Raw genomic sequence first — 25225 nt, 5'->3', positions numbered from 1 at the left:
GGGCCACGGTGGGAAAGTGAGAAGTTAACCTTCTTCTCACTTTCTTACCCACAGTAGTGTTATGCCCTGAGATGGGCTGCTGTTACAGGTTAGCCTGTGGGCCATAGAGAGGGGTCATGGGGACCCAGGGTCCGTCCCCTGACACCCTGAAGGACCCCCGGAGCCTGCATCAACTGTGCCCAGGCGAATCCTAGATCCAGCTAGGGCATCTAAACAGGCACTGCATGACCAAGGGACTTTTCCCATGGTTACAACGACTCAGAATCTGCACGACAACAACGACCTACCCAAGTTTATCCATGTCCCAGGTTTAGGGGATCCTGGAATACAGAAAGAGAAATGGGTGAACAAGGATCGTAACAAACCTGATCACTTTCTCAAGCCACAGAATCAACCTCCTGATGATGAGGCCAACAGGAGTGAGGGTCTACAAAAGACCATCACTGAAATGTTGGGGCAGGTGGTGATGACAGTTGTGCAACAACTGAACGTGTCTCGTTTAAACTCTCGAGAACCACCTGTGGTTTTTGTTAGTTCATCAGATTCAGGTGATGCAGATGTTGAGGCAGGATTGCCTTGTATATCTCATCATGGAACTGGTTCAGCCATTGTGGTCAACCAGCAAGGCGAAATCAAGAGCAAGCAAAGACATCTCTTTGCTACTCCTGCACCAAGTGAAGCATCCAAGGAATATAGGATGTGAGTGGATGATGATGCGGCATATGTCTATATGCCGCATGGTCTTGAATCAGAACACCGAGGCCATGCTTGAGAACTGCAGAGTAGGTTAAATACCTATGGGCAGTTCAGGGCGCAAGTGCCTCCCAGTGGTGGTGACAACAATGTGGCCACCTTCTTTGGCCTTAATCGGTCTAGTAAACAACACAAATGAGGGCAGGAGCTGAGACGAGAAGTCTCGACTCCCCAGCCTACCATTCGCCGAATGCCGGGTCCTCAGGTTGAGGCCCTGATAGACCTAATTTCTCCTGTGAAAAGAGAGTTCAGCAACAATCTGAACCCTCTTCAGGTGATGAGGTCAACTGTTCCGAGGATGGCAAGTGCCGCCAACCCGAATGATGGGTTTGTCGAAACTACTCTTAGGTCCTATTCTAGGGACCCTAACAGTATAACCCCTGGAGACCCGGAGGGTTTCATGGGCAATCCTGTAAGAAGGGTATCAAACCTTGTAAAGGCTCGTATCCTAACACCCCCCCCTGTCATATCCATCCCTGGCCATCAACTTCCGGTTCCTCCGATCCCTCCGGTCTAACTCCGCTCCTCGCTCACTAACCTCGGAGCTCCCGTATTCCACAATCCTCTCGGTACCCCTCGATGGTCACCACCCCCTCATTTCAATTTATTACCTACGCCTCCCTAAGTACGGAGCCCCGAAGACTTCCGGACAGCTCTGACATCCGCTAGCGCACTCCCGCCTCCGCTGGGCAATACACTCGCCTGCCCTGCAGAGCCCACCTTCGGGCCTATCCCTCCTTTCCGTTTCTGGGTTATCACCTGCCTTTCCGCTAACCCCGCAACCCGACTCGTCGGTAATATTCAGTCAGCTAATGTTTAAACCCCATTAGCTCCACTCCATTCGGCTCCGCCAATTGCGGACCCGTCTTCGCTGTAACCATATATATATCCCACTTGTACATAGGTTACACCCCAGTAATAAAATCAACTAGAGTTACCCCCCCCCTTCGGTTCTGATTGCCAGTCAGTAAGTTAGGGCATGGACGTGTCACTAGGCACAGCGCTCTTGGCAGAAGTCGCTGAGGCCAAAGCCCTCCGTCACGGAGACTCTCCCTCGTCTCGAATCTGGTCTCTGACACCCCCAGCCGATGTAAAACCAGAGTTACTGAAAAAGAACTCTGTGCCATTTCCCACCACTTTGTGGTCTGGGGAAAACGATCTCGAAAAATTCAAGAACTGTGTCAGGGCACACCCACCTGACCCAGGTCCACCCGGACCCACCCGGCCACACCACACCCGCTCCCTGCTGTCTATCCCCCTCCCCCCTCCTTCCTCCCTCTCCTCCCCTTTCTCTTCCCTCTTCTTTCCCCTTTCTTTATTTCATTCTTCTCATCTTCCTCTTCCTGTTTATTTCTTTCTATCTACACGGACCACCTTCCTTTGTATCGATGTACTATTGACCCGTCCGGCCCACACACCCCGGATGGCTTCCCGCTGTGCCCAGCACGCGTGCATGCAGCGGACGCCCTCGGGATCCCCCACAGGGACACCTGGATGCCTGCGGCTGCCTCCGAGGATGACGTGGCACCCGTCATGTGACTCAAGCCGCATGTACATAAATGTACCTGAAGTGGGAACCAAAGAAGTAACCTTCTTCTCACATTCTCCACTTCAGGTAAGTAGTATAGTTTTCCCCTTTAATAATAATAACACATTCTCCACTTCAGTCTGAGTGGCCAGGGACCACTGTCCCGGATCGGGCCCGCCAGTACGCACGCCCGCTCCACACCCTGCGACGGCCTCAGTGCCGGACATTACCCCCGGGCCCTCTCGACCCCGGACGTGTCCCTGACAAACTGGCTGGTGGAGCTCACCTCCTGGATATCAGGAAATGGGTGGAAAGGCACAAGCTATAATGAGCTTCATATAGACACTCTAGCTCGCACCTTAGACAGCAACCCCAAACAAATCATGCTTCATGATATGAAGCAAGGTTTTGAGGAGGGGTCGACCCCTACCTTCATTCAGCTGTTAAACAAGCTGATGTTAACATACATGAAGAGATCGGTGGCAGTTCCTGCCACCAAACTCTTCAAAACCCTTGCGTATGATTCCTCCAAAGGAATCAAGCACTTTTACACTCAACTTCTCCGAGCATCAGAGAAGATGATAACTCGCCCTGACCAGGCAAGTTTCAATGAGTGTTTCTTGAATGCTCTTCCTTTATACATGAAGGAAGAGCTAGTAATGCACCATCGAATTTCAGTCGATTTCTCATCCAAAGATGACCTTTGGACTGCAGTATTATGTGTAGACCACATGTATGATTCCATGCGCACCATCAACACATATAGGGGAGGACTGACATCCTCCAAATTTACAAATCCCTCGAAAATAAATCGAGTGGCTCTCACAGCGCCGCCCCTCCAATGAAAGGGGTGGCAAGCTCCACTTCAAAGGTAACTATGACACGTAGTTTCCCTCCATCTGTAGCCTATAGTGCTAAGAAAACACAGGTGGTGACGAAACCCTTAGTGGCTTAGTCATCAAGAACTCAGACTGAGGCACCTACTGAGGTGCCTCCTCCAAATAATAATCGGTATGCTTCGAATACCGGATCTTCCAGTTATGGACGTCATCCCTCAAAGGGTGCAAAGGGTAACCCACTTTGCTACAAATGTGGCAAAATCGGGTACTTGTTCCAATGCCCAAATCATCCACCCAGGGCCAAACTTTTCACTCTGGGGATTGATGAGGATGTGAACGACGACACCCCAGCAACAGACACTGGGGTGGAAGAAGAAGAGCCATCTGGGGAGTCCCCAGATGACCCAGCAGCTGCTGTCGATGAAGGGGATGACTGCCTTGTCAACAATCCATATGAACACCCTGATCCTCAGGATGAGTTGGAAAGTGAGCCTGAAGGCGAGGTTGCCTTTGGGCATGTGGGTCTATGAGGGATGACATTTGTGGACCCATCTGAGGATAATTACATCCTCAAACTTGCTTTGGCTCAGAGGGCAGAGAAACTCCTGAGTGAAGAACAAATCTATGCTGAATTGGTCAACAAACCCATTCATCGATTCAAGACTGAGGGCCAGTTACCCTCTTGCAGGCAGGAAACTGAAACGGTTCCTGCTAAAATTTCAAAGAAAAACCTGCCCATGTTTGATGCAAAGTTTCGACTATCGCAAGAGGTGGGTAAATACCCTATGGATCAGAGTGCGGACTTGCGCCACACTCTGACTGGTCTCGTTGAAATCAATGGGACCAGAGCATTCACCCTGTTTGATAGTGGAGCAGAGACGGATGCACTGTCCCCCGACTTTGTCAGGGCATGCCACATCCCTCTGCTAGAGCTACCAAACCCTTTGGTACTCCAAATGGGTACCAAAGGGAGTCGTTCCTGCATTTACTACGGAATGAATGTTGACCTGAAGATATTAGGTCAGAATAAGAAGCACTATTTCGATGTTGTGAACATCGAAAGGTATGATGCTATATTAGGTGCTCCATGGTTGAACACAAATAAGGCGATTCTTGACTTTGGCAAGCACATCATCCACATTCACAGAGGCCAACTCCTTTCATTTGACGTTCCTTTATCTTGACTGGGCACCAGGCCCACCAACACAATTCAAGCCTAGTTAAGAAGGCTTTGCCCTCAAATAATCAGGCATCCAAATTGCCAAGCACACAGCAATTGTGACTTGGTAAGGTGAAGCCAACTTCACTGCCTGATCACCCCTCTAGGGAGGAGCCCAACCCTTGTAGTATAGCCACTATGAGGGGATCTTCTTACATGTCATCTGTACAGGATGCCATGCATAATTTTCCAGAACACTGGCCTGACCCAAAGTCAGGTCAGTTACCTGATTGTTCTCATCTGGACCATCGCCCAATGATGGAGGATGGTTTCATTCCCTCTGCAATTGGTGGAGGGCGTGTTTTGAAGACATCATGGTGCCTGCACCTGAGGTCTTGCCTCCTTTCCATGAAGTTAACCATAGGATCGATCTTATCAATCCCATGAAGCAGTACAATGAGCGGCATGCTACATGTCCTCAGGCTCTCGAGCAACAGCTACAAGAGAAGGCTCTTTGTTACGAGTGTGCTGGGTGGTGGGTTAGACGTCCTGCTGCCATGGCATGCCTGTTGCTCTGCCTTGCAAAAAAGGATGGCTCTCTTAGAACTGTCATAGATGTAAGGAATCGTAATGCGAATACGATCCTCGACATCACACCGATGCCAGACATGAGATCCATAATGGACAGTCTGGCAAGGAACTCATATTGATCGAAAATCGATATGACCAATGCATATGAGTGTCATATCCCGGATCTTCCGCCTCCCTCCGCTCTATCCATACACGACTCCTATGACCTCCACCAGCCCTCCCAATCTCTCTCTGCTACCTCCGGTCGATGCCAACAAACCTAGGACTACCTCCTCCTCCGACTCTCTCCCACTCTGCCACCCACCTACGTCCGCATCACCTCCGGACCTCCACCACCATACCTTAACCTCCTCGGACACCTTGTTCAAAGGAGTTGGGTTTGCTCGTTGTTGATAAAGTCTCAACTTGCTTATCTACCCTCCTTCCAACCTCCGGTCTCCACACCTCTGGTACTTCCGGTACCTCCTCATTCCTATATTATCTCCGGTCTTGATAATCTTATTGTTTTATCATTTGATATTTTCTATAACCCCAATCTTCCAGACTACAACTTCCGGGCTCCGGACCTTTCCAGACACCTCTTCTCTGTAGTTCCCTGCTTGTTCATAGATGCTTCCAGACCTTGCCATTCAGTTGGCTTTTATTTCTCTCACTCCACAAAACCTCAGACGTTGCAAGAGGGCTAGCAGTGAGGGTCAGCAACCAAGGTTGTGACCGCCCACAGTTTTGTGGCTGTGCTGGCTATCCCAAAAATGGCGGGACGGTTTCCTCTGCACACAATGAAGATAGTATGCAAATAAACATAGGATGTTGTTTGTAGTGACCTATATTAGTGCACCCTAGGTTTGCTTTTTCTCAAATGTGCTTCATTGTCGAGATATGGGTGAGAATCAGTTGAAAAAACACGAAAGATGGAGTTAATTTGAAAATTGACACCCAACAATACCTAGGTAAGGGTGACAGAATAAACTTTTAATTCAGGCGCAGGGGCTTGAGACTATTAGATGAAAGAGAATTTTTGCTTCAAAGATTTGGGAGATTAAATGGAGGTGGAAGTTGCCGAAGTCATCAAGTGTGCGCTCTTCCTGCCCGGAATGCATTCACAACCCACACAGGGGGTTGGAAAGAGTGTTGATATTATTATAGCATGGATTGAGGAATTTAAGGCCGTTCAGTTGACAGATGATGCGGGATGGGCAAGGAACCCAAAGACCACCATTGCACAACTGGAGCCGCAGTTGAGTGTATATAGGCTCCAGGATCCTCTGGATTCTCTCAGCAGCCATACACCAAGAAATGGCGACAAGGTTAGGGAACTAGTACTAGCAAATGAATGCGGGGAACAGTGGGGATATGGCAAAGGCCCAATGATAATGGCCGATTGATGCAAATCCATGAAGTAACTTACAAAATAATCAGCTTCCTAGATGTCCAGGGACCATATCTATTTACTAATGGAAATGATAAAGAGATCGGATGGAGTTTGAGTTGTGTGTTGAAACCTCAAGCCACTCGCCATAATTCTGGCGAAAAATAGGTCATGTGGGGGTGAAGGTTTGCAACATACGTTGCTGAGCCTCACTAGCAGCTCTCTATGCCAACTAAGCTTGTGGGGCCAAACTCTCCTAAACTCTCTACTTTCTCTCTAAACTTCACTTGACTCTCGATCCTTAAACTCCGTGTGGGTTCTCCGGGATTTCCGCAAGGTCCGGGCTCAGCGTCCACTACTCACTCGTTGTGAGCTAGACAGCTGCCCTTATTCCTACTGTTGGAATTCCACTCACTCACTCCAACTCTAGCGGGTCCTAGCACCTTAGAGAATTTGGGGGAGGGGAGAACTTCTTTTCAAAATCCGGTATGTACAGGATTATATCTAATAATTATTTTTAGAAAGAATAGATGGCAAATATTGGTACCATATGGCACCTGGATACCTTATTAGGCGAAATAATAAAAAAGGGTAACAGTATCAATAAAAGAATATTGATCAATAACTGAAATGATGGCAAAATATGAAAATATAAGAAAATAAGCGATTTCTCAACGGATTTACGGAATTAAGATCCTAAATTGGAAATGTAGCTGAATAGAACTATTACGCAGCCGATAAGCATTTTTACCGATTTATTAGACGCCGTGGGAACGAGTGAGGCTGGAATTCTGGATTGCCGCTTGAGGTTCCCATGCCCGCACATACTCGTGACCTTCCGTGCCTAACCTGTCCAATGCAGAACTCCGTCAAATCTCGACCGATTGGGGCGTTCTTGGTATCGTCAGAATCGTACGAATTAGGACTATTTTTAGGTACCAAATTCCATACCGAGTTGTCGCATGAATGGAAGTGGTTTTATAGTCATGAAAACGGGTATCCAAGCCGAGTCTGTGTGTGGGTGATTATCCCGCCTACAACGTAATTCAGGCTTTTCACCTATTCCTATTTGTTTTGTGGACTTCTTTCTATTTACTTCCCCTTCCCCTTGGTAACCTTTATTTACCTTCGGATCCAATTGTTTCCACTATATGTACATGTGTACCCCTCTAGTAAATAGTTCCCCCAGTTATAATATAAACAGTCTTCAGCCCTCCAAAACCTCTTCCAGGACGTCTATCGCATCCCACTTGTCTGCTGCTCCTAAGAACTGAGTAACAGACACTCCCAGAGACGCCTTGGTATAACACCCAACGAATCGTGTGACGAACGATTGACCCTCGCTAACGCCTCCTCCGTTAAGTAGTGAGGGGGGGGCCTTCAGCCCCCTTCTGCTGGGGGCCTCGGTTCCTCTGTTGCCAGCTCCCCTGACAAATGGAGACAACGAGAATGTACTGGGTGCAGTGCTCCATTCCGAGTTGCTGAAGCCGAGTCCCTTCAACACCCCATCACCCTCGGAGCTCCACCCCACCTCCGGTCTGTCTCCGACCCACCATCAGACAACTCGGAACACCAAGCTCCACCTGACAGCATTGCCTGGATAGCAATCGACCTATCCCCCAAGGAAAGATGTTCATGACAATGAGCAAATATGCATGGAACTTGACTGTGTTCCATGCACTGCATTTGCCACTCCATGGGGCATGTACGTCTTGAATGTACTGCAGCAAGGGGACTGCAATGGTCCCTCAACCTTTCAAAGGACCATGTTGTGGGTCCTCGGACAAAACATCAGATGGGCCATACACACATGGTTCGATGATATATCTATGGGAACTGATTCGGTTTCCGAACACAATGAGAAGCTTTTGTGGGTCCACAACCGACTGAAAGCTGAACACCTGTACATCAGTAGGAAAAAGTTTGAGCCTTTTGCAGCGGTTCTGGACATCCTAGGATGTAAGGTGGATGGCCATGGAGTCCATGTGGACTCTAAAATGGCAAAACTTCGCGACTGGCAAGTACCTGAAGATCACTGGGAAGTACTACACTTCCTGGTGTCAGAGACCAGGTTGAGATGAAGGAGTGTCTCCGTGATGGAGGGCTTCGGCCTCAGCGACGTATGCCAGGAGTGCTGTGCCAAGTAACACGTCCATGCCCTAACTTACTAAACTGGCAACCAGAACTGAAGGGGGTAAACTCTAGTCGATTTTATTACTGAGGTGTAACCTATGTACAAGTTGAGTATATATATAGTTACAATGAGAGCGGGCCCACAAATGGCGGAGCGGAGCTAACGGGGTTAGACATTAGCTGATTGAATATTACCGACAAGTCAGGTTATGGGGTTAACAGAATGGTAGGCGATAACCCAGAAACGGAAAGGAGGGATAGGCCCGAAGGTGGGCTTGCAGGGCAAGTGAGTGTATTGCCCAGCAGAGGTGGGAGTGCGCTAGCGGACGTCGGAGCTGTCTGGAAGCCTTCGGGGCTCCGTACTTAAGGGGCATAGGTAATAAATTGAAAAGAGGGGGTGGTGACCATCGAGAGGTACCGAGGTGATTGCGGAATACAGGAGCTCCGAGGTTAGTGAAGAAGGAGCAGAGGTAGACTGGAGGGATCGGAGGGAGTGGAAGTCGATGGCCAGGGATGGATATGACACCTGGGGCTCATTGAGTATCTCGCGCACTTCATGCCAAATGTTAGTGCATATACAGGTCTGTTACAGACAATATGCACCAACTACTTACCATTCTTCTGGACCCCTTTACACCAGAAGTGTTTCGACAAGATCAAAAATCTTGCCTGTAAAACACCGATTCTGAAACCCATCATCTGGAGTGCCCCTACGGGCCTCTCTGACAATGAACAATCGAAGTTCCAAGTCTGGGTTATCATGGATGCCTGCCCAGCAGGCGTTGGTGCTATTCTGGCCCAGGGCACAAAATGGGAAACCTCCCACCCTGCAGCATTCATGTCGAAGAAGTTTACTTCAACACAACATTGTACAAACTTGAGGCCCTGGGAGTCCTGGAAGCCCTGTCCAAATGGATGGATGAGCTAACAGGTGGCTGTAAATTCACGGTGGTAACGGACCATAAGGCCCTGACATACTTCAAAGAGAAGCAACACATGTCAGGGTGCCACATAAGATGGCAGAATTTTTTCTATGGTTTTACCTGTGACATAATCTATGTCGAAGGCCATAGGAATAAAGTCACGGACACTCTGAGTCACTACTATGAGTCTTTGTGTGATGAGGACTTACATTATGATGAGTTTGTCTCTGCGGACATCCACATAGACAAATTAGGGGATGATCTCCCCTTAAGTCGCATTGAAGAAGCGGAGGAAATGTTATATTTCCATCACCTCTGTTTGAAACTCGCAACAACCAGACTTGGCATGGAAGATCACGACATTGAAGCCGCGATCTTGGACCCACCTGAAGACCCTTCAGGGAGGAGCATGCTTACGCTCGCTGACATAGTCCCTGAAGAAGGAAGTTTGAGAAGCGTAACCGAGGAAGAGTCCTTCCTCAAGCAATCTGCTTGGCATGGTATATTGGAGAACCCGTTGCATTTCCCGAGAAAGGAAGAGTCAAATGTCATACTACTAGGCCTGAATGGAGCATGTTAGGTTTGGGAGGGGGACACAAAAGTGGAGGAACATCAGCTGGAAATAAAGAAGACCCTGTTAACCTAGGGGAAATGAATTGAAACCTAGGGTATTGGCAATGATAGAGGACCTCTTGCACGGCTATAGGCTTTTCGCGTCGCAAAGATTCATAGGACCCGCTACAGAGTAGCGGGAATCAGCACTGCAACAACACAGGGCCATGCGGCACCATTCAGTGCTAGCTACCATCATGATTAATCATATGGAATAAAAATACTAAATTGCAAATTTGCACTTTTGGTCATGCAACTGAACACTATCAGCGACTAGGCCGGCCAACTTGGATGGGGATGGGTGCACCACCAAGAACAGCCGGTGTGACCATGGTCACCATGGAACGAACTTCATTCCCAACTGCAAGATCCGCTTCCATGACATCCTTGTCACCCTCTTTGTCTGCTTCTCCCAAATTTGCAGGCCCCATCCCCTCGACAATGTTTGAAACATTTGAAGAAGCAGGTTTAGACGGTATAGATACAACAGGGACAGGCCCAGTGATATCCTTACCAGTGATACGACTGTATTCGTCAAGATCTTGTTCAGACGCGATGAGTTGCCAATTTTAACAGAAAAGGCTTCAGCATACCAATGGGCACTTGATTTTTGAGGTACATATCAATGAGCTGTGAATTCCTTTTGTCCTCAGCTTTAAATTTCCGTTTGATATCTGCACGGGTCCGCCCTGGCATGACCCGCGCAATGGACTCGAAATCCATATAGAACATGGACAGCCACTACCGAAAACTTTCGGATGAGCGATTTGAGTGGCGAACAAGTGGAGTACGCACGCGGTAGAACTCTGCAGTCTCGATTTTTGACCATCGCTGCCCCCCCTTGTTCCTTCTAGAGTGTGACTGTGAGTTGACAAACCTGTCACTTTCTCTTTCAGTTATATGCCTCATTGAGTCGTCTGGAACAACATCTGGTCGGGTATAAGTCATTGATCTCTCGTCTACAGCGATCCTGCCATGCTCGTCCATCATCATACGGGGGACTATCGCATGCCCTGGCAGGCGGTTAATGAAGTCCATATCATCATCCCTATCCAGAATCGGTTCAGATGGCCCGCCCACGACTCCCACGCTGGCATCATTGGACTCAGTGAGTGGGGGGGCCATAGTCTCTGGAACGTTTAGACTGTCATCCTCAGGGTCTCTTGGCAAGCCCATCGTCAGCCGCCTGTCTCGCTCCCTGAGAGATGTACGCAGTTCTCTATTACGCCGTCTGGTTTCTTCCAGTCTCTGGATCTTCTCCGAACGGCCAGGAGCGGATCTACCGACGGGCATGTCACGAACTAGTTGAGACATGGTGATCTGAGTTGGGTCTGGGGGCTCTCTTTCTTCCGCCTCTCTGTCCTCTGCTGCTATTTCTTCAGCGGTCTTCGGTCGACGTTTCCTAGTTGCAATCCCTCGGCGGACAGGCTTGGATGGCCGCTCCTCGCCTGCAGAAGATCCCGTTGCAGGAGATAAACTAGGGTTATTTAACATGGGCTGAGGGACCTTGTGTTTTCGAGAGTTTCGAGCCGGTGTTGTCCTTTGTTCGGGTGACACAGATACCGAAGTGCCAGGGTCGGCACGCGCAGAAGCAGGAGTAACGTGTGGGAAAGTGGTTATGGCAGTAGACTGTCCTCTGGGGGCGACGGTATCGGACTTAGGAGGGTGAGAAGACGAGGCAGAAGGTCGAGATATTGATATTGAGCCTATCGGGGTGGCTCCGGGCGGTGCAATGAAGGGATTCTGATTCTGAGTATTACCGCCCCCAACTTTTCCCATCTCAGGAATAGACGCTTGCGAAGAGGCTGAATCAATACAATTCAGTATCTCCTGTCCGTCCACGCCATGGTCGAGGTCTAGCAAATGTGGCAATCCCTTAACAGGGCTGGAATCCAAAGGCACAACCGTTCCCTGACGGGATACAGATGCCTTGGAAACATCTGAAAGCGCAACCGATCGTCTCTGAGGTTTGGACGCAACTTTGAACTTCATTCCCCCTGGCTTGTCTATGTTCTAGGAGTAAATAGGGTGGCCCATGGTGTTCCAATTATGAGACATACCGACTCTGCTTTTGGCGACGTGCATCCTGGAGACACAGGAGGCGAGCAGTCGAGAAAGTCGAACTACAAATACAGCTCTTTTTTTTTTCGGCTTAGTTGTCACGTGATCCGTTTTGGTTCCGCCTTGCTCGTTAACAGGGCTCAACAAAGAGTGCACCATATCTCAGCAACATAAACTAGCCACTTGCGGTTTGCTGGAAGACGTTTGTATATTTATTACGCCCGGACATTTTTAGTGATAACGATAATCTTCATTTTTTATGATTTTAGGTTTTACCCCTTTTACACGATTTTCTCAACAACAGCTGAATGGAATGGGCTGTAAATTGGGTGGAAAGAAGTATTGGAATTATGAACTAGTCGCGAATTAGCGCTAGGAAATATGCAGACTCTGTCGGAAAACACCGTCCAAGCATTGTGACGTGTTATCAGGCATTACAACGCTTCTCCACGGCACATACCGTTTTAACGCTTTCAACACGTGCTCGATCGTTCCAATGCTTCGAGGCGTTGTAACGCTTCCCGATCGTCTCAACGCATTTCAACTCTTTGTGAGTGTTACAACGGGTTACAATGATCACCAAGTGTTACAACCCGTTGGAACGGCAATAGGGAAAAGTCAACAAAAACTGAAAATCTTTCTGCGAGCCATGCTTTGCCATGGCCTGCCACCGTTGCAGCTCACATTCTATTGGGCTGTTTGAAACCCAGTTTTCGATTTAATGGAGGTATGGGACTAAGACAGAGTGAGATTCGTGCCACTAACATTAAATGATTATCACACGCAGGGCTTGAACTTGGATCAGTTGGAATATAATTTTAGTAAGAAGTGGACACTTTACCGCTGTACTAATGCTCCCCTAACGCTCTCCTGAGATTTCCCAGACAATATAGCCATCAATTATTTCAAGGAACAATCAATATACATCAATATATGGCATATCTATTCATGGTATGTCATGTCCATGCATAATAATATTGACACGATAATTGTTGTCAATTCGTGACCTCAAACATTGCTTAAGTAATCCCACAGCGTCGACGGGATAGTTGTGTTCCCAATTTCGTGACCATGGATGTGCCTCAGAGGCACCTAGAGCTGGAATCGAGAAGGCCATTCGACTCATTTCAGGTGCCATCGGACATTCAGACGCTGCACGAAGTTAGTTGATTTTTTAGTTTTTTTATTCACTCTTGTTCAGCCCTGTTGACGGAAAATGTTGAAGGAACTGGCTGAAAAAGATGCGCAAATTCAACAACTGAAAGGCCAAGTGGTCACTATTGCAAGGTTGAAACATGTTTCAAAGGCGGATTCCCTACCAAAACGCCAGTCGCAAAATCCAAAAACCAAAGGTGAACTGGATGCTTCTGCATTGACGCACCTGTATTCCTTGACAGTCAGCCCATTCCTTACGGCACGCATATTGCTAACGACGCTGAGTGCTGAGTCATGCTGGGATTCCGAAAGGCGGTGGGATAATGCCTTCATGCAAGAGGGGCATTTACGCGAGTTTCTCGAATGGCCAAGAATGTCGGAAACGATCAAGAACAGCATTGGCGAGCCTACAATCCACCAAACAGTGTGTACAATTACCTCAGATCGATGAATAGACTGAACCAACAGACTCGATGAAGATCCACCAGGCAGCTGGAAGAATGCGACGTGCCATTAGATTCCAGATGAATTCCCCAGGAAACATCGCATTGGTTTTCCCATTCTGGCGCCCAGATCACAACTGCGAACTGCACTCCTGTGATGGGGCAGTTCAGTTACGTGGAACACCTGATGGACGCAGACGATATCCCATCGACCCCCTCCTTATCCATATGCAAGAGGGCGAACCAAAGCACTGGATGTTCCGATCCTGTTACATTCTTCGCGTAAGGCAATCAATTGTGACCTCATCTCCGAGAGCTAACAATCACTGAACTACAGACTCTGGGCGTGATCCTCTTTGCTGGAAAATTGCCTGAGATGGACAATGCAAAAAATGTCATCAAGTCTTGTTGGGATATTAGTGCCCCAAACTGCACTGCAAAGGTTTACAACATCCGCGAGGTTACTCCAGGACTCATTGCCCTCGCTGCCGTTTCAGTGAGTATTTGTCGAAGACTCTTTTATTGTTTACGCTAATATATGACACTGTCGTAGGCCTGGAGAGTTTTACTTCCCCCTGAGGATCGGCACCAGGATGAAGACCGGTTCCACTTCTGGAGGAAGTGTCTTATAATGGCCATTGGTGCAGAGAAAAAATATGCAAAGGGCAGACCAATGCCCTTCCACGAAACAATGTCCCAAATGAACGAATGGTTATTTGGGCAGGCTTCCGGACAAAGTGGGAACGAGAAGTTGGAACAGGTGCCGGTATCGCAAGTGACGGACTTAGGGGCCAAGTCCAACCTCTTGTTGGAGCATGAATTCTTTGCCGAGTTTAAGGCAGCAGTGATGACGGAAGAAACGGAATTAGAAACTGAGGTGAGTTTGTGTGGGGTTCCCTTTGGCAACTAAGATGAGACGAACAAACCATAGGCAGGTGGGACCCCAGACCAATTGTCCAATGACGCCAACTCCAACAACAGCAATAGCCATGGGACCCTAGCCGCGGTGGTCACTGAGAATGCAGCTACATGCCCAGCAGTAGAACCACCCATAGGTTCTACTGCAACCACTGCAGGCGCAACCCCAGCCACGCTTGCAGAAAGTGTACCAAGTGGCACTTTGCCGGTTGCTCAAGGCAAGCAGAAGAGAAAGCGCAATACACAGAAAAGCCAGGCCAAGGGGTCTGTTCGCAAGAGTCGACGTGTCAGTGGCCCCGTGGGAGACACCAACATTCCCATTTCTGATATTGCATTGGCGCTGCCCACTCAAAATAGTGCCCAAAATGCAAAGGTGAATGGGGACATCAAATAAACGAAAATTTATTTGTAGCTCAGTGCTTCAGTAGTCAGAAAAAAAATAACTAGTTCACAAAGATTCCGTACATCATTGTAACATGCGGTTGCAAGTAAGTTCGTTGACTCCGAGACTTGTTCGGGTCCATCGGAACCAATTGATTCGACGATTGACAGAACGCGTCCAAATCGCATCACCACTATCCATGCCTAAAGCCCCAGCTGCTGTTTCCAAGAAGGCCAATGTTGCCTACTCGGAGTCTTGTGCTCATTGTCAAAAGAGGCTGACTCCTCAAAATCTCAAGCAGCACGAAGCTGCTTGTCGTGTCAATCAGACCCGGGATCAAGTGAGGCAACGCATGATGGATGAGGATCGACAGCGTCTTTATGATGCTATAGAAAGATCGAAGGGTTCAGTGGTATGTATACCTCTTTCTTTTTAGGCGGTCACTGGCAGGACTTTGAACTATGACAGCTTCTCTCTTCAGGAATGCATCGCACTCCGGGGACTGGGGATTTATTAGAAGACTTTGAAATCTTTGAGTGTCCCTCGGGTTCATTAGATGCTACAATAGCTATACAGACCGCCGATGCAAGCATGCCTGAATCATCCGTGCCCGCAGCTGAGGCACACCAAGGTTCGCACTGTGTCCACTTTGACGTCCTTATTCATATTCCTTTCCAGACAGTTTTCCTACTCATCCCAACTTGGATGCCGTCAAGATCTTTGTTAGAACCCACCCTAAAGCCCGGATGGCCACTTCATTATTATTATCTGCAGCTCCAACACCCGTTATGTCCAACTTTGAAGCATTCCACCCATTTGCCACTAAAGAAGATCTTGAATTCACGGACATCTGCATTAGGAACAACATAAAGAACGAGGTAATTGATTCTCTCCTTCAGCAACACGCGAGGATTCCAAACTCGCCGATAACACTAAAAAATCACCGGGAACTGTTCCAAATACTTGATCAGGCATCCAATGCCTCAACCACTGTAAGCACAATGCTATTACAGTTAACTGTACTGTAGTCGTAGCTAATCTTTCATTGAGTTTGAGACAGTCACCGTTGAACATCGACTGCAAACCCTCTATCGGAAAGTCAAAGTGCTTTGTAAATCAATCTTCAACTGGGTCATGGAGCTCCTGCGAGACCCCTTCATCTGTCCATCTGTTCATTGGTACCCAGAGCAACAGTACTCCCAGCATCCTGATGGTTCATGGGTGCGACGCATTGGGGAGCCGTGGACGGGTGATGACTTTTGGGCTGCCTGGGTATTTCCCTTCATAGTGTATTCTAGCTAGCTAATCTGTTCCAATAGGATGCTATCCCCGAAAGTACAAATGGAATCGAAAACTGTCTATTGGGCATCTATATCTACGCCGACAAATCAAAACTCTCCTCTTTCGGCTCTGTCAACGGTTACCCCGTTATCGCACGACTGGCCAATCTGCCCCGATCTATGAGAAATTCCCGAGGAGTTGGTGGTGGATGCTTGGTTGGGTGGTTGCCAGATGTAAGTGCTTTTTCTCTAATTAAGCCTAATATTTGTATCATTGTAATCAGCTCCATCCAAACGGATCCGAAAGCTGTGACAGCCATTGGGCTGAATTCCAAGCACAAATTTACCAACGAGCCATGTCTGAGATCCTCCGGTCACTCTGTCGGCCAGGCGCATATGGACAAAACATAGTGTGTGCAGATGGGGTGATGAGACGCATTTTCCCTTTCATATTTGGACTCATTGCAGACAATCAAGAAATGTGAGTATGTTATATCATTAATAATCCTGCTGATATATTTATGACAGATGGAGCATGTTAGCGATGCGGGGCGGTCATTCGATAATGCCATGCCCTATCTGTCTTATACCCCGGGACATGTTAAGTCGGCTCGATCTGGTGTTTGAGAGACGCACAAAGGTTCAATCGCGCAATGTCATTAATGCGGCAGCGACTATGGCAAGTAAGGGTGGGGCTGAGGAACTCCTAAAGTCACAGGGACTCCGATCGCATGAGGTAAACTTTGCACTCTCAGTGGTAGGCTCAACTCATGGCCCAAAGAGCGCGTTTTCAACAGTGCCTAACTGTGACCCCCATTGGGCTGTTACATTCGATGTTTTACATACATGGCTCGAGGGCGTCTGGGGGGATCATATGTTTGCGATGATCAGAGGTGTTGTCCCTCTCCTTGGAAGGGACATTGTCGGACGATTTGAGACAACGTAAGTTCAAATATTCCCAAGACTCGTTCCATCTCCTGATATCTAGTGCCCTGATAGGTTATCCTCACTCCCGCGATGGAAGGGCCTCAAATCATTCCCATCAGGCATCCTCAGCCAGAGTTTCAATGATGGAACCACGAAGGACCATGTACTCCGGGTAAGGAATTAATTTCAATATTGCATTCGTATTTGTTCATTATGCCCCAGGTCATCCTGCATGCAATGCATGCGTTGAATCCCAACCTAATCCGCTTAATACACTGTGTACGGAACATGGCAGTAATCAACATCTTGTTCCAATGTGAGATCCTGGACGATGATAGAATTTCGCGTGGACACGCGGCCCTTCAAGAGCTTCAACAATTGACTCAGGTATGATTTCTGTCATTGTGCCAATTTACTCACCCAACATCTCTCACAAAAGGGAGAACTTGTGCCTGCAACGCTTATTGCTCGATCAGAGGACCTCCGAGAGAAGATGCGAAGCAAGCGGGCATCCGATGGACAGAAGTCCTGGTCATTCCCCAAATTCCACATCCTACTTCATCACAGTTTCTCATCCTTCACGGCCAAAGGAGTGCCCGCAAACTCAAGCACGAAACCAAATGAAAAGGAGCACAAATTTTTTCGCGATACATTTCATGCAGGCAATTTCAAGAACACCGCCGAGCGAGTTCGTACCTACCACCTTAATCTGTCCCAGTAATAACATTAGAAATAGGTTACCATCCAGACACAGCGAGTCCAAATCCTGGACCTTATTCGTCAAGACATCGAACATTCCACCACCAGCACCAGCGACCCATCCACTGTGGCACTGGAAGGACCCGTCAATTCTGCAAGTGAAGCACAAAGCCCCAGTGCCAATAGACCCAGAACTTTGAAAGCTGTCGCATGCTCAATTTCCTTTATTGAGCAATCTCACTTGGACGAACCCGTGTATCTTGGCTTGACTTTGAAGTTCTTCGTACTAACTATGGACTGCATAATATTGATGGATCCAAGGCAAATTGGGTACGTTGACTTGCGATAATATATGCATCATCATTTTAACTTCTCTTCTGGGTTTAGGTGATTCTACGACACTACTACAAGATCCGGTATCGATCTTTCGATGATGGAAGTTGGGGTGAAGAATTCGTACGGACAAACAAGACTTTCCATGGTCGTCACAGGGATGATGCTGTAGTGATGGGGGACCTGTCCAGCAGCGTGAGGTTTGCCCAAGTCCATGCACTGCTTGAGATATCTGCGGGATTGTCCCAGGATCTCATTGCACTAGTGTCCGACTTCCACATGGCCTCACTCTCTGAGTATACGGCACAAGACCGAGCCACTGGATTCTTGCTATTCCAACTCGACAACGCCGAAAATTCTCACTTTGTGCCGGTGACGGACTTCACTTGGCGGGCATTTTTGGCCCCTACATCTGACAGACAGCGGCCTCGCCATTACTTACTTAATGATGTAATCGATACAGACATGTTTTTTCGCTTGAAAGGTTATCATCCCTCAGCATGTAATATTGCGGGACCCTCAGACAACTAATATGACGTGTATCACGATAATTTATATGTGGCATCCTCAGCAGCCCGTAAGAACTATAGTATTATACCCATATACAGTGTGTTCGAGTATTTTCTCATGAAGCGTTGTAACGGGCCACTAAAGCGTTGTAATGTGTTGAGAGCTTCTTAACGCGTTAAAACAAAATCCCGTGTTTTGCGACATCCTTCCCAGTCGCTCACATGATTTCTCCGAGGTTTAGCCGCAACTTACGTTGCCCTCTGAAATCTGTCGAGCGACTGGTACAACTTGCAACACATGATGTTCCCACGCTAAGTTGTAATGAGTTGTACATAGGTTACGGAATATAATTTTTAGTATTTACACATGCGGTCATTGCACTCAACCCAACCCGTGAAGACTAAGGGAGCACATCCAAGGTTATGGAGTCCATATCCGGGTGTGCGCGAAGTTTAACAGTTTATATATTACTTAGTTGCTAGTCACTTGTTTGTGCCCGGTGGCATAAGTGGTATAGCGTGAGCTGAGGCTATGCAGTTTTTTTAAGTGGCACATGTTTGATTCTCACATAGGAAAACTTTTTTCGGGCCCTCCCATGGAATAATTGTGTGAAATGGTTGTTTTCTGTACTTTTCTGTACACTAAGGAGTGAAGGGTATGAAAAAAAAAAGTTTCCTGAGTGAGAATCGAACATGTGCCACTTAAAAAAACTGCATAGCCTCAGCTTGCGCTATACCACTTATGCCACCAGGCACAAACAAGTGACTAGCAACTAAGTAATATATAAACTGTTAAACTTCGCGCACACCCGGATATGGACTCCATAACCTTGGATGTGCTCCCTTAGTCTTCATGGGTTGGGTTGAGTGCAATGACTGCATGTGTAAATACTAAAAATTATATTCCGTAACCTATGTACAACTCATTACAACTTAGCGTGGGAACATCACGTGTTGCAACTTGTACCAGTCGCTCGACAGATTTCGGAGGGCAATGTAAGTTGCAGCTAAACCTCGGAGAAATCATGTGAGCGACTGGGAAGGAGTCTGGGAAATATGTACAAGTGTCAGACTAAAGTCTGCTCCAAGTGATGAAAAGAAATCTCACCTCAGTTCCAAGGATGTGAACTGAGGAGAGAGGAAAGAGAAAAATCGCATGAGGTGGCTTTTAAGCCATCCTCGACTGCGTTCATCAACATGGATGCCAAAAGTAGAAGCATCGGGCAATCCTTCATGGAAATGCCCGTGCGCAAGATGTATAGTCCGACGGACTCAATGGACGGTCCACAGCGTACCAAGAAAACAAGGATTTCAACAAGAAGTCCCAATGTGTCCCTCAGGACTTTGTTTTTTTTATTCCCACTACTCTGTAGCAGGTCCTGAAAGCATGAACTGAATGCCCATGCAAGAGGTCCTCAATTACTGTACTACAACGACCATAAGTTCATCACATGTTGCACGAAGGTTTTGGATTGAATTGAAAATGAACATGATTGGATTGATTTGGTGCCTCTGGCAACTCCCAGAGGCTGTGGGAGTTGTCATATCCATCCACAGCCATCACCCTCCACTACCTCTGGTCCTTCCGGATTACCTCTGCTCCTTTGTCACTAACCTCGGAGCTGTCAGGGATGCGTCCGGGGTCAAAGGGGCCCAGGTGTAATGCCCATCACTGAGGCCGTTGCAGGGTGTGGAGCAGGCATGCATACTGATGGGCCCGATGCGGGACGATGGTCCCTGGCCACTCAGACTGAAGTGGGAATTGTGAGAAGAAGGTTACTTCTTCAGTTCCCACCCCAGGTACCTTTATGTACATGTGGCTTGGGTCACATGAGGTTTGCCACATCACCCTGCATACAGCTGCAGTCATCCGGGTGTCCCTGTGGGGGATCCCGAGGGTGTGTGCTGCATGCACACATGCTGGGTTGCACTGTGAGGCTGTCTGGGTTGTCCAGGGCTGGGTGTGTCATGCACGCATCGTGGGCAGGTCAATAATACATAGATATGGGGAAAGGTCGTCCATGTAGATAAAGATAGAAGAAAGGACAAAAGAGCAAAAGAACAAAAGGACAAAAGGAAGAACAAGAAATGAGGAACCATGATGAAAGGTGAGGGATAGAGGTGAGCAGGATACCAGGTGAGGGCGGGTGGAGCCAGGTTGGGCAGGTGTGCCCTGACAGGAGCCTCCAGATTCTGCAACCACCTCCAACTCCCCTGATGGTCACCACCCCCTCAATTCAATATATTACCTATGCCTCCCTAAGTACGGAGCCCTGAAGGCCTCTGGACAGCTCTGATGTCCGCTGGCACACCCCCACCTCTGCTGGGCAATTTAGTTGCTTGCCCTGCAAGTCTACCTTCAGGCCAATCCCTCCTTTCCATTTCTGGGCTACAGCCCATCACTCCACTAAACCTGTAACCCAACTCATCGGTAATATTCAGTTGGCTAACATGTAACTCCGTTAGCTCCACTCCGCTCGGTCCCACCATTCATGGGCCTGCCCCCTATGTAACTATATATACATAACTTGTAGATAGGTTACACCCTAGTGATAAAATCAACTAGAGTTTCCCCTCTTCTAGTTCTCTTTGCCAGTTAGTAAATTAGGGCATGGACATGTAACTAGGCACAGCACTCCTGGTTTAGTTGCTGAGGCCAAAGCTGTAAGATATGAGTTTAATTGCACTATATGTGCGATATCTTGGTTGCTGTTAGAACTGGGCGAGGGCGGATGATTCCGGAGGGGAACTGGAGACTTAGCAAGGAGGGACCTTGGCCTCAGTGACTCAAGCAGAGCGCTGTGCCATTGCTGTTTGTCCATTTGGTCCTTAATTTCATAGGAGGCAAGCAGGAAGTCTCTAGGGGGCATTTCAGGTCGATTTTAGACTAAGGACTAAAATGAGTATGTACAAGCGCCGATATATATAATGGAGAGGGCGAAAGCACAAGGAAACAAAGGGGATCCGGATCGGAACAAAGGCATCTGAACAGGAACAAAGGGAAGACAGAAGCGGAGCGGTACCAAAGGTCATAAGGCAGAACCTGTGGTATGTCCGAAAGGAGGTAAGGAGGGCAAGGCCCAGAGGGGCAGGAGGATGAGGGGAAGTGGGGATGATGACTAACTGGCTAGAATGGGAAGAAGCAGCAGTCCAAATAGGGATGAGGGGAAACACGAGAGATACATTACAAGTGGCAAAAGAGCCGAAGATGATCCATGGAGCTCAGAGGTTATGGAGGCAGGGTTGAAAGTCCAAGGAATATTGGCAATGGTGTTTACGTAGTATGAGGTCACCAATGCAATGGACTAAGGCCAAGGTGGAGTCACAAGTCCGAGGTAGGAGCTATGACAGAGGCTCAGAGCAAAGGTACGAGTGGTGTCCGAGTACAAAGTACAGGACAGCGGCGGAAGGTCATAACTTGGTGGGGGATCGATGGAAGAGGGCCAGAGGGAAGAGAGAGGAAGGAGGAAGGAGGAAAGGTGTGGAGGAGAGGAAAGGTGTCAGGTCCGAAGGTGAGTATTGGAGCGGATGGGAGAAGAGTAGGAGGGTGACGGAAGGGTGGAGGTGTTGTGGGGAGGAAGTGGAGGAGTGGGAGGAGGAGTAGTAGGAGGGTGGCAAGAGGGGTGGTGTTCGGTCCAAGGTGGGTATCGGAGCGGATGGAGATAGGACAGGAGAGGGACGGAGGAGTGGAGGTGGCATGGGGGGTGAGAGGAGGTGTGGTGTCAGGACCGAGGGTGAATATCGGAACGGACAGCAGTAGGGCAGGACTCTGGAGGTGGTGAAGAAGGAGGTCTGGGAGTCGGGTCGGAATCGGATATGCATGGATATGACAGTTGCCTCACACTTCCAGACTGTCAAATATGCTATAATGGGCTGTATTTTCAACAGGGAAGTAAAAGCTAATCCACCCTTGCAACATTCCCACACTTCCATATATACAGTGTTTATTGTTGTAAATGCGGCATTCCATATATGGCAACCCCCTCGCAACCCAGATGTAATATAGAAATGAGAAGAGAAACTGTAACTAACTAAAGAACATACGGTGCTAAAGCACCCATACTTATACTCCTGAATAACATTCCAGGGTCTTCTATGCTCAGCGCTTACACAGGCACCTAGTAACCTGTAGAATATTCTCGGATATTCCGGTTCAATCTAATCATGTGACTTGTATTCCAACATTTATACATATTTATGATGCAACAAATATACAATAAAGATATAGAATGAAGGATGGGGCAAGTGTTGCCTCCACTCCTTACAGAAGCCTTCCGCCATGGGGACATCTCCTTTGTCGTGAATCTGGTCTCTGACAGGAGTGAACTAATAGTCATGATACTACAGCATTGCAAACTTCCATCCTAACCCAGGGTCCTTCTCTTGTCTAAGTTGCACAACCTGCACCCCTTCCAATTCCTTTATCCAACACTTCCCTAATTTCTGGTTCCAATGAAGCCTTCATTAGGGGTGTTGAAGTTCCTGGAGAATGTCATATCCATACAATCCCAACCTCCATTCCGGGCTCCCAGAACTCCGAAACTGACTCCGGAGCCCTACTTCCCTTCCATCACCTTCTCCCTGCCAACTCCCAAGAGGTTATCCCACCTCTGGCTCCAACACCACCTTCGGTCCGACTCCGGAACATTCCGGGTCCGACCTCAACCTCGACACCTTCCAGATGAGCATGCAACACCTATGCTCCCGACTCCGGAATCCTGTTCACATCTCCGTCTCCGGAACCTCCGGTCTTAGCTCCGACCTCGGACTTTGACCCCACCTCCGCTTATACCCATTGTATTGGTTAGCTCATTCCATTTAGTTACCTTTGCCAATATTCCGGAGTTTAACTTCTGAGTTCGGACTTTCCGGACTTACTTCGGACCTTGCAACTATTGCATTGCTCCATTCAATTCCGCTATTCTCCCTCATTCCTATTTGGGCTGCTGCTTCCTTTCTATTCAGTCAGCTGGCCATTCCCCACTCCCATCCTCCTTCCTTCCTCCTTGGGCCTTGGCCCTTCACTCCTCCTTTGGGAAACACCATTGAGTCAAACCCTTGACCCTCGGTGTTGTTCCTCCTTCCAGCTCCCTTTGTCTCCTTTCAGAGTACCCTTGCTCCTTTTGATTCCAGACCCCTCTGTCATATCCATACATACCTGTCAGGGCACACCCACCTGACCTGGGTCCACCCGGACCCATCCGGCCACACCACACCCGCTCCCCACTGTCCAACCCTCTCCCTCCTCCTTCCTCCCTCTCCTCCCCTTTCCTTTCTCTCTTTCTTCCCCTTTCTTTATCTCATTCCTCTCATCTTCCTCTTCTTGTTTATTTCCTTCTATCTACATGGACCACCTTCCTTTGTATCAATGTACTATTGACCCGTCCGGCCTACACACCCCAGATGGCTTCCCGCTGTGCCCAGCACATGCGCATGCAGCGGACGCTCTCGGGATCCCCCACGGGGATACCCAGATGCCTGCGGCTGTCTCTGAGGGTGACGTGGCACTCATCATGTGACTCAAGCCACATGTACATAAATGTACCTGAAGTGGGAACCAAAGAAGTAACCTTCTTCTCACATTCTCCACTTCAGGTAAGTAGTATAGTTTTCCCTTTTAATAACAATAACACATTCTCCACTTCAGTCTAAGTGGCCAGGGACTGCTGTCCCTTCCCGGACCTGCCAGTACGCACGCCCGGTTCGCACCCCGTGAGGGCCCTTCTGCCCGGCGATACATCCGGACGCGTCCCTGACAATACCCAATCCTGAACCGACTCCCGGACCCTCATCTTCATCTCCTCCGGAGTCCTACCCTACCACCATCCGTTCCGATATTCACCTTCGGACCGAACATCACTCCTCTCGCCACCCTCCTCCCCTTACTCCTCACATCACTGCCACCCTTCCGTCACTCTCCTGCCCTACTTCTGTTTGCTCCGATACTCACCTTTGGACCTGACACCTTTCCTCTCCTCCACTCCTCTCCCCACTCCTCTCTTCTCTCTCCTCCCTCTGACCCTCTTCCGCCAAACCTCCAGCAAGTTACGACCTTCCGCCACTGTCCTGTACCCTGTACTTGGACACCACTTGTACCTTTGCTCCGAGATTCCATCATAGTTCCAACCTTGGACTTTGACTCCACCTCAGCTTAAGTCCATTGCATTGGTGACCTCATACTACGTTGTAATGGGGATTTGCTGGTGTACCATAAACAAGCCAAATCCTGCGATTCTACCACCATTAGCCAATGTTTTCTCCTGCATATTTCTTATTTTTCCTGATTTTTCTGATTCCATTTCTAGTCACTAGAGCCCGATGTTTCCCTTTCTTATTGTTCTTTCCTTATTTGTCATTTTCAGATTCTTCCGTGATACCGTGACCAGCTGTATAGTTAGCTAGACAGTGAGGAGTAGCGGAATCCACTCCCAGTTAACGAACCTGTGCATGCTACCACTCCAACCCTCCCCCTCTCTTCTGTCTCAAGTCTAGTGGTGATAGACCCATTACAACGTAAACACCATTGCCAACATTCCTTGGACTTTCAACCCTGCCTCCGTAACCTCCATAAGCTCTGCAACCTCCAAGCTCCATGGATCATACTCGGCACT

At 48.4% G+C, this 25225-nt stretch overlaps 3 protein-coding genes across 3 annotated transcripts; 2 read left to right on the top strand and 1 right to left on the bottom strand.

The window, feature by feature from the left end:
• Nucleotides 1-5913: 5913 nt before the first annotated feature.
• EI90DRAFT_3021671 (uncharacterized protein) lies at nt 5914-6255 on the top strand (the record flags this gene model as incomplete). The annotated part of the gene is made up of 1 exon (XM_039057687.1): nt 5914-6255. The coding sequence occupies one exon, from the start codon at nt 5914-5916 to the stop codon at nt 6253-6255; it is 342 nt and encodes a 113-aa protein (XP_038909059.1).
• A 3688-nt stretch (nt 6256-9943) lies between these two features.
• EI90DRAFT_3158963 (uncharacterized protein) lies at nt 9944-12069 on the bottom strand. The gene is made up of 4 exons (XM_039066209.1): nt 11968-12069; nt 10703-11913; nt 10501-10648; nt 9944-10448 (listed from the first exon to the last, which is right to left on the bottom strand). The coding sequence occupies exons 1-4, from the start codon at nt 11990-11992 to the stop codon at nt 10174-10176; spliced, it is 1659 nt and encodes a 552-aa protein (XP_038909058.1). The 5' UTR covers nt 11993-12069; the 3' UTR covers nt 9944-10173.
• A 385-nt stretch (nt 12070-12454) lies between these two features.
• EI90DRAFT_3293745 (uncharacterized protein) lies at nt 12455-18636 on the top strand (the record flags this gene model as incomplete). Its single annotated transcript, XM_039067397.1, has 25 exons — nt 12455-12518; nt 12580-12695; nt 12756-12789; nt 12844-12919; nt 13004-13129; nt 13194-13320; nt 13366-13547; nt 13603-13848; nt 13904-14062; nt 14120-14443; nt 14498-14857; nt 15141-15278; nt 15335-15497; nt 15545-15744; nt 15766-15858; nt 15917-16138; nt 16186-16380; nt 16431-16627; nt 16675-17088; nt 17146-17245; nt 17296-17460; nt 17513-17761; nt 17810-17930; nt 18050-18102; nt 18160-18636. Exons 4-25 carry the CDS (start codon nt 12902-12904, stop codon nt 18634-18636), a joined length of 4329 nt encoding a protein of 1442 aa, XP_038909057.1. The 5' UTR covers nt 12455-12518; nt 12580-12695; nt 12756-12789; nt 12844-12901.
• Between the last annotated feature and the right edge of the window lie 6589 nt (nt 18637-25225).

This window comes from Cantharellus anzutake (assembly GCF_015039405.1).
Source record: "Cantharellus anzutake strain C23 chromosome Unknown EI90scaffold_123, whole genome shotgun sequence".
NCBI classification, from domain to species: domain Eukaryota; kingdom Fungi; phylum Basidiomycota; class Agaricomycetes; order Cantharellales; family Hydnaceae; genus Cantharellus; species Cantharellus anzutake.
The sequence above is the reverse complement of the archived record's forward strand: the minus strand, read 5'-3'. Positions and strand labels throughout refer to the sequence as shown.

What these genes read in the sequence shown, in the direction of transcription:
- EI90DRAFT_3158963 (XM_039066209.1), bottom strand. Translation starts at nt 11,992, where the DNA reads ATGCACGTCGCCAAAAGCAGAGTCG. An exon ending in CGTCGCCAAAAGCAGAGTCG is followed by an intron (nt 11,914 to 11,967) that starts GTATGTCTCATA and finishes CCTAGAACATAG; the next exon opens with ACAAGCCAGGGGGAATGAAG. An exon ending in AGACTGCAGAGTTCTACCGC is followed by an intron (nt 10,649 to 10,702) that starts GTGCGTACTCCA and finishes AGTTTTCGGTAG; the next exon opens with TGGCTGTCCATGTTCTATAT.